The sequence below is a fragment of the Carassius carassius genome, chromosome 9 (genome assembly GCF_963082965.1).
Source record: "Carassius carassius chromosome 9, fCarCar2.1, whole genome shotgun sequence".
NCBI lineage: Eukaryota > Metazoa > Chordata > Actinopteri > Cypriniformes > Cyprinidae > Carassius > Carassius carassius.
In genome coordinates, this window is record NC_081763.1 from 33118655 (window position 1) to 33127385 (window position 8731).

The 8731-nt window shown below is 37.5% G+C and overlaps 1 protein-coding gene across 3 annotated transcripts; it reads right to left on the reverse strand.

Annotated features, from left to right (window-relative positions):
• Positions 1 to 237: 237 nt before the first annotated feature.
• On the reverse strand, positions 238 to 8379 carry LOC132149652 (zinc finger protein Gfi-1b-like). 3 transcript variants are annotated; one of them, XM_059559048.1, is made up of 6 exons: positions 8349 to 8379; positions 6042 to 6292; positions 4016 to 4173; positions 2310 to 2447; positions 1880 to 2045; positions 238 to 829 (listed from the first exon to the last, which is right to left on the reverse strand). In XM_059559048.1, exons 2-6 carry the CDS (start codon positions 6247 to 6249, stop codon positions 627 to 629), a joined length of 873 nt encoding a protein of 290 aa, XP_059415031.1. In that variant the 5' UTR covers positions 6250 to 6292; positions 8349 to 8379; the 3' UTR covers positions 238 to 626. The 3 variants fall into 3 exon arrangements, with proteins under 3 accessions (XP_059415031.1, XP_059415032.1, XP_059415030.1); XM_059559049.1 differs by lacking the exon at positions 8349 to 8379 and adding an exon at positions 7371 to 7856 and having other exon boundaries at positions 4016 to 4170; XM_059559047.1 differs by lacking the exon at positions 8349 to 8379 and adding an exon at positions 7371 to 7478.
• Positions 8380 to 8731: the final 352 nt, after the last annotated feature.

Here is an 8731-nt window from a genome sequence, read left to right on the forward strand (position 1 = left end):
TAGTCTTGGACAAATATGTCTTAAGTGTCAGTATTAAAGAAATAAAGGCCGTATACGTGACAGTGAAGGTTGGGAAAGATCTTTTATCCGTTTTTTTTGGACTTAAGAGAAGATACAATCTTCTGGGGGCCAGTTGTTTAAAGTTTCATCTGGATCAGAATGATCTGGATTTGGAAATCCCATGTTTTGCATTGCATTTACACACATACTACTTCTGACTGGTCCATCTCATTTTTTTTGTCAAATGGTCATATGCGCATCGAGATGATTCCTGCTCATCTGAAAAATATGTTCTGACTCAAAAAAATTGTTAAACCTTGTGATTATGACACCAATTGATATGAAATAATAAAAGGTCTTTAAGCCATAAATGTACAGTATAGGACGTTCTACATTTACATTTATGCATTTAGCAGACACTTTTATCCAAAGCGACTTATAGTGCATACAGGCCTTTTTTTTTTTTTTACCAGTATGTTCTGATATTTTTACAATGCAATGACATGTACAATAAAGTTAGAGGGACAGAAGAAAAATGTTTTTGGTGCAAACATCTTAAACTGACAAACATTATAAAGTAATACTTTAGGGTAAAAAAAGCAATGTTTGTGTGCAGCTGGTCTCTCTCAGGTCCCGTGGTACAGTCTGTCGCTGTCGTTCTCCGAGTGCGTCTGTAGGTGGCGCTGTAGATCCAGTCTCCTCTGGAAGCCGAGCGGGCAGTGTGAGCATCTGAAGGGCTGGTAGCTGCTGTGTTTCCTGCTGTGTGTGATCAGATTGGAGCTCTGGCTGAACGCTTTACCACACACCACGCACACATGAGGCTTCTCACCTGAGAGAGGACAGTGCATTAGCTACCGAACTGCCTTGATGTCTACTACTCACTTACACGGGCAGCTAATCTGCTTTAAGTACACAATTGCACAGAAACACAAATCAAGTGCCTTCATTTTTCAGTTTCACAACACTTCCCACCTGATTTTGCAATGCACAAATTATTTCATGCATGTGTGTGCACAACACTTCTAATATATTAGCCGCTATAAGTGACTTAAAAGAATAAAGTGCAAAAAAATAAATAACAACTGTAAGCAACAAACCAGTGTTTATGTTTATCACAGTGAATTCTAATAAAGCAATGAGCTGTGAGTTGTGTTCACGGCTCTTGTTTTTAATAAGGCGTGTATTTACTTTGGCCCTCAGTATCACTGTATTAGTGCATTACATTAGTTAATGTTAAGTATTTTAGAATGTCCTGAAAAACACACAGTCACTGTGTTTTTATAATGACACTGCATTGATCGAAGATGTAAGTCTCGTGTGTTTACACAGAAAAAAAATGGAAAAGTAGTGCAGTGGGAAGAAAAAACATGTTCTAGATTAATGGTACACAGCTAAAATATTAGTAAGCGAATGACTTCGGTTTTCAAAATAAGGCATAAACTATGGCGAAATTTGAGCACTATTTTCTATTTTACAAATATAGTTAAAATTAGTTAAGTTGACTTCTTTTATAGCATCTACATGAATAACAGACTCTAATGAAGTCTACTCCTGCGCTTCCACAGTTGTGTTATTAGCATTAAATTACACAAAAACTACTTTAACGCTGTTGTGTGAGTAATGTCAAATTTAACATCTTTCTCTCTTTAGACCAACGTAATGCCTCAATATTTTTTCCCACTTGAGGATTATTTTATTTTTATAAATTTTTTGGCAACTGGAACAAATCTGGAACACAAAAGCGATATTAGGTGAACCACAGAAATAATGGGGTCCAGAAGTATAAGGGTCCAGAGATTCTGACTTTAGAATGTTTTGTTCCGGAATCGGAATTAATTAGGCTTTGATGGAATTTTAAGTCAATGGAAAACTATTTTACCTGTGTGTATAAACGTATGTTTCTTCATGTCAGATTTCTGGTGGAATCTCTTTCCGCAGTAGGGGCAAGGGAACGGCCGTGTGTCCGAGTGAATGAGCAGGTGTGTGGAGAGAGTCGAAGACCTCTTAAACACCTTCCCACAAACCTTACAGGCGAAACTCCGCTCCTGAAACACACATTCGTACAGTCTGTGTTTAGAATAGAACATTAACACACTAGTTATGCTGTATATAGTATGTAGACTCTTCATGCAGCATGTAAACTTTTTGTAAGCATCAGATCTGGATGACTTACTACATCTCTTTACTCATTATTTGACCAAACTGCTAAAAGTTTATAAACCAAGTAAAAAAAAAAAAGTATAGTTTTAGTTGACTATAATATGCTAACAATATGCATGCTAGGTATACAGCAAGTGTTCAGTACTTACTCTCATCTTTAGTATTCCCGTAGGTCTGTACCCATAATGCTCCTGGGTACAGCCTGCGGAGCCGGCCAATGGGAGAGCAGCCCTGTTGTCATGTGACCTGCACAAGTGCGATGCCAAACCCACAGCAGAGGACAGGAACTACAGAAGTCATAGCAATATTAATATCACATCATATCATCAGTGGAAATAGCACTAAGTTTTCTGATCTGTTCCCGATCAACCACATGTGATCTTATGTGAATCAGGCTTGGGGTTTAAGATGTGCATGTCATCACGTATGAATAGTTTCAGCATGAAACCCACACAAAAACCCACGTGTGAGTTGTGAATGTGTGAAAATCCTGTCAGGTGATATCAGGTCTAGACTAAAGCATGTCCAATTTGAATTGATAAATCATTATCAAATCAGTTTCTATATCTTCATATATTTAACTTTTTTTATTTTTTACTTCATAAAATATCTGTTTAAATTAGGTATTCTTTTAAATCAGGCATCTTTTTTTCTCACAATGAAGGCATTATAATTAGTAACATACAACAATATTTATTAAATTCACAGTAAATACCAAGACAGTCTGTTGAGTCAACCTTGTTGCCCCGTTTTTATTTAATCTTATTTAATCTAGTTCATTCAAATTTCAGCTTAGCTGAGGGCCAATAAACTTACATTTCCTTGTTTTCTGGAAAATCAATGAAAAATAAGTTGAAATGGCAAAATCTCCATAATTTTTTTTTTTATATTACAGTAACCAGTCAAACAAACATATTATGTTCATTACTCCCAAATGACCTTTATCCTTAAAGGGGTCATCGGATGCCTATTTTCCACAAGTTGATACGATTCTTTAGGGTCTTAATGAAAAGTCTGTAACATAGTTTGGTTAAAATTTCAAAAAAAAATTTACACTAAAAGGTAGTGTAAAAAACATTTTTTTACAGTCAAAAACAGCTCTTTTCAGAGCAAGCCGTTTTGTAGCATGTTCCTTTAAATGTTAATGAGCTCTACTGACTCCGCCCCTCTCTTCTGAGCCGTTCTCTGAGGGACTGTTTACTTTAGCGCATTCATTGTGAAACTTGCTAATTAGCACATTATTAGGAAAGGCGATTTGCAAAGATTCATAAAAAAAAAACCTTATACTAATTTCTTCTGTATGTGAAGCTGGATCATGAATGATTCGCTTGAACATAAACACATTTATGCAGATCAGGGGAGCATTCCCTTCAGAAACAGTAATCCACTGTGTCTTCAGTGGCTTAGATGTCGGGAGTAAATGACACTGCTATGTTCAGTACATCAAACAACAAAACAGATCACTCAGGGCGGGTCTAATATAGGTCACCAGTCCAGTCTGTGCTAAAAAGATACTGTCAATCAAACTATCATGGAAGGGGCCTGCTTATGTGATGTCACACAGACGGGCATCTGACATCGGCTTGATTTGGGAAAGGGGTAAAGATTTTAGTAGATAATAAGATAAGATTTTAGTAGAAAAAAAAACTGGGTGGATCTTTATCATTGTGTACACACACTGCCAACATGCATTTCAGTTCAAACAACTTGTAAAAGTGCCTGTACTGTAGCATCTGATGACCCCTTTAATCAATAAACACTGTAATAATTATGAGTCCTTGGAAGACCTATGTGGTCCCTGGCTCCAAAAAGTTTGAAAACCCCTACAATAAGGTCACATATGACAGTTCCTCACCTTCTCACAGAGCGGACACTCACACAGCGGCGTCTGGATGTTGGTCAGCGGATGGTGCCTGAGTAAAGCCTGAATCAGACGCTCCAGATCACGCTGTCTCTCCACAGCAGCAGAGGACGACAGGTCAGATGGGGGACAAACTCCAGACTGCTTCCCTGCTATCATCACACACAAGACAACATCTAAAATTAGAAAAAAATACAGGGCGGAGCTTGATTTTGTCCATCTGGAACTGATTGGATGATTGGGAGGTGTTCGTTGCTAACAAAACAGAGGCAGAAACGAAACAGACCCTGATAGCTCCACCCTCACACCACAGCACATAACAGGAAGAGAAGAGTAGTCATTTCCAGGGGAAGGGAAGGTTAACCTATTTGATCTTAAGTGCACAGATAAATCATTTATAACAAACACTACAATAAATAAAAGAATTTCTTAATATGAAATTTGAATTGTATGACAATAAGAGATTAGATTGTGCAGAAACTGAAATCTGAACATGGCAGACTTGTTACTAAATTGTTCAGATGACAATATCAGGTGAAAAATCTTATTTGGGTCATATATTTCAAGACATATGTTAGAATCTGTGATTGTGAAGTACAGTAAATATCCACACCGGTGCGGTGACAGACTGTCACACACACATACTCCTCAAAACATTAGATTCATCCGCGCTGGAGCACAACCCACTCAAGGAAGATAGTTCCGCAGACAGCTGCAATTGCAGGTTTTCAAACAGAGATGGCGACAAAGAGGCAAAACTTACAGACTGCAGCTTTAACCCTTGTACGGTCTTCAGTCACTTCTGAACGGAGGATCTTAATTTTTGCGTCTCCAGAATGGTATGAAACTTGGTGACTTTTAAGGCACTTGATACGTGAACACAAAAAATTAAATAAAATTGAGGGCGTGATTAAAAAAAAAATGGCGCAGGATTCGGTCCAGAACTACAAACATGAATAAAATGCATTAGAAAAACTACAAGTGTGGCGAATGCGCATGATCGATGGTTAGGTAACTTTAGAGAGGTAAACATCAATTTGGTAGTTAACTTTTAAATGCATCATGCACAAAATATGAGAAGAGATCTCCAAATGAAAGACCCATGACTGGCAGCTCAACGAGCTACTTTGTTCTCTCCAGTACGGCAGGATGTTAAATGAAATGTGGAGGATGTTAACGGTGACAAGATGATTGACAGCCCAGTTTACAGTGACAGGATGCGTGTAATTATGCGACAGAGCGGTCTGTTAAAGACGCAGTTGTGTGAAGTGATAGTATGTCCCAAAGCTTGCCATATCTTCTACTACAAAAGTGTGTTCTGTTTCTTCACCAAAAGAGTACATACTTTAAGGGTGTAGTATAAGTAGGCACATTGAGATGCAAGGCAGAAGCTGCTAATCTGCATTCAGAAATTGGCCTAGTCCCTATTTTAATCTGAAATACTGCATTAATTGAAAAATTATTGTCAAAAATATATTTTTTTTTTACTAGAAAAAAAAAAAGTTACATTTCTTTTGAGCGTGAAGATGAGTGTGACTCCCAAATGAGGAGTGCACAAGGGTTAAACATTAATTAACATTCCAAGCAAACACTGAACATTCTAAGAACGTTCTGAATGTTCTGAACAAATGTTGTTTACTAAAACATTTGTTCAGAGTTACCGAGTCTTTAATAATGTTCTGAAAATGTAAGCCACAACCAAAAACTTTTAGTTGGACGTTCGTCTAACATTTAAATATCACTAGTTGTTTCAGGATGTTAATTTCAAGAGGAAGTATTTAAAAACCGGATGAAATAATGTTTTCATAACTGTTAGATGGGCTTTTACAAGTTTTCTCACAAGCTGTGAGGTGCCATATTCTCATGATTAAAGTTTGTAATTCAGACTCTATTTTCTATATGAGTGTCTTCACATCTCATGAGAATCTCCCCGAGTGCATTTATTTCACATCATGCTCAATCTGCCGCACTCTTCCAGTCCCTGCTGGTGTTACGCTGTGCTGAGCTGTTCTTCATGTACCTGCAGTGGATGAAGGCCAGGCTCCAGCTCCAGCTCCATCAGTGCTGTTTTGGGTCTGGCTGCTGTCGGTGGATGTGCAGGGCAGCAGCTCCAGAGCCGATGAGCGACTGCTGGACGTCCATCTGTCATGATGTCCATGCTGAGAGTGGGCGGAGCGTGTGGAGTGATGCCCCGCCCTCTTACTTTTCACTAGAAACGATCGAGGCATTTCATCAGCGGCAGTGAAGCCACAGACAGGATCAGGTTACAGACTGAACGGAAAGAATAACACATCCTAAATGATTTAAAGTTGATTCATAATAATCACTGTTAATGAGTTCAGTGCCATATTCATAATAAGTAGTATATTATTTTGATTCTCCATATTAGAAGATGGTCAAGTCACCTTTATTTATATAGCGCTTTAAACAAAATACATGGTGTCAAAGCAACTGAACAACATTTATTAGGAAAACAGTGTGTCAATAATGAAAAAATGACAGTACATCATTGAATTCAGTGATGTCATCTCTGTTCAGTTAAATAGTGTCTGTGCATTTATTTGCAATCAAGTCAACGATATCGCTATAGATAAATGAATAAATGAACAAATGAAGATAAATACTGCAAAAAGTGTATACAATTATTCATACATAATATGTAGACATGATCATAATATAATATTAAACACACTTATTAATTATATAATAATTGGTATCAGTAATGCATTTTGATTAATTCTCCACATCAAAAGAAAAATGAACCAGTGAAAGAATGAAATATTCAATTTTTGTATAAATGTAGACTAGTAGAAATGATCCTGATGCCAATTTGTGACTTTGAAGTTTTGCTTAAACAATAATAATCTTGCAAAACAGATTTGCATGTTTTGTGTGTGTGATGGCGATGCAGCTGTTGAAGAGTGAGTTCAGTTAAAACGACAGAATCTGAGGTTTAGAGACGACGAGCAGCTTCAACACCTAAACCTGCATCTTCAGACGTCTCGTAAATCACCCAGACCATCAGAGAGCCATTGTTATAGACTTTGTTTCTTATCTTTCATTAAGCTCTTGACATTAAAAATTAAATTGCACTACTTTTTGACCAAGCTTCTCTGCACAGGTGCAAAAAAATAAAAGACATGATTTATGCTAAAACTGCACTGCACTACACCATTCAGCATATATTATGTGTGTGTGTGTGTGTGTTTTAATCGATGCACAAATAAATCCTAAAACATTAAAAGTGATGGATGCAGAACCATAATATAGCTTCTCTCTTTTTTTTTTAAATGTGAGTATTTATATTCGTTTCTATTAAAAGCAGTATGTCTGTTGGTGTCAGATTCACCCTGGGGTGTCCGGCGATGTGTCTGGTTGTGAGAGTTGTGATTCGGTTCTGAAGCTGCCACAGGAAGTATGAGAGTTTTCTGATGTGTCCTCACCAGACTCGCTACAAACATCAAATCAGGACGGCTGGTAAATCTGCTCATTCATCAGCACTGCCATCCATGAGAAAAGAGCAGAAGGTGTCCATCAATGTCACTTTCCTTCTGCGTTTAACTCAAGTACCTGATTAAGTCTCACAATGCAGGAAATGTAACCTATTTGAATCAAGTTTCACAGTATCAAATATTTCTCCTACAGTTCCTCCGGAGAAGTAAATGAGTCACTGCCAGCTAACAGGAATCGTTATGAATGTTCTGGCAAGGTTCTGGCAACAAACGTGTTTCTAGTAATGCTATAATAGAACTTTCAGTATCTGATCTTTAATAACATTCTGAAACATTAGCACAAAAACATTTATACATCATTCACGGAATTTTGGTTTGTTTGTCTGGAACTTCTAGATCATTTGAAGAGAAATGTTTGAGTTCATTCTGAGATCTTTTGACTGCTTAGATTCAAAACGACATACAAAATCTGAAAGTCTAGAGGAGACACGCGTAATCTAAAGTCAGCGATCTCAACAGTGCAGAAAGTGCATGATCTTCTTCCTCGGATACATTTACTTGAGATGCAAAATTACATTTTATTCATCAAAATTAAGTGATTTTTATCCTTAAAATGAGAAGCAGCAGAAAACCGTTTCCTTATCCCTTGTAAGATTCCCAGACAACAAAACTTCTTAACGTATGCCAAGTAATTGTATTTTAATTTAAGAACATTTAGATATTTGCAAAACTAGACTAAAATATCAAGAAAATCACTTTTTGCAGTGAATATGAATGCAAACGCTTCCGCTGTTTTTCATAGCTCTAAACTCATACTGTAATTACTGGCCCAGAAACAGAAAGTTGATGAAACTTCATTAAGATGAAAAACTAACCTCTGATCACAACAGTGTTCTTCTGGGAGATCATCTGAATGCTCCAGACCTTCACACGAGCTTCTGAACGTCAGTTTAGCAGCTGTGAGAGATGCTGGGTTAAACAAAGGCTGTAGGAGTTCACGAGACCACAGAGACGTGAACGCTGCACCCACACTGACCCACTGTGATATCTCATCTGTTTTGGTTTGTGATTTTGGTATGAGGGAGATTACCCAGCATGCACAGGGACAAAGTCATTATAGTTTTTCTTTTTGCATATTTGAGCAGAACCGTTTCAGCAGAGCAAAGACAGCTGCAAATTTATCTCCAGTTTAGTATACTGGGAAGGTATCTCAAAGCAGGGTCCGCGACTTAATTTTATGTCTATTAGATTTGGAAAA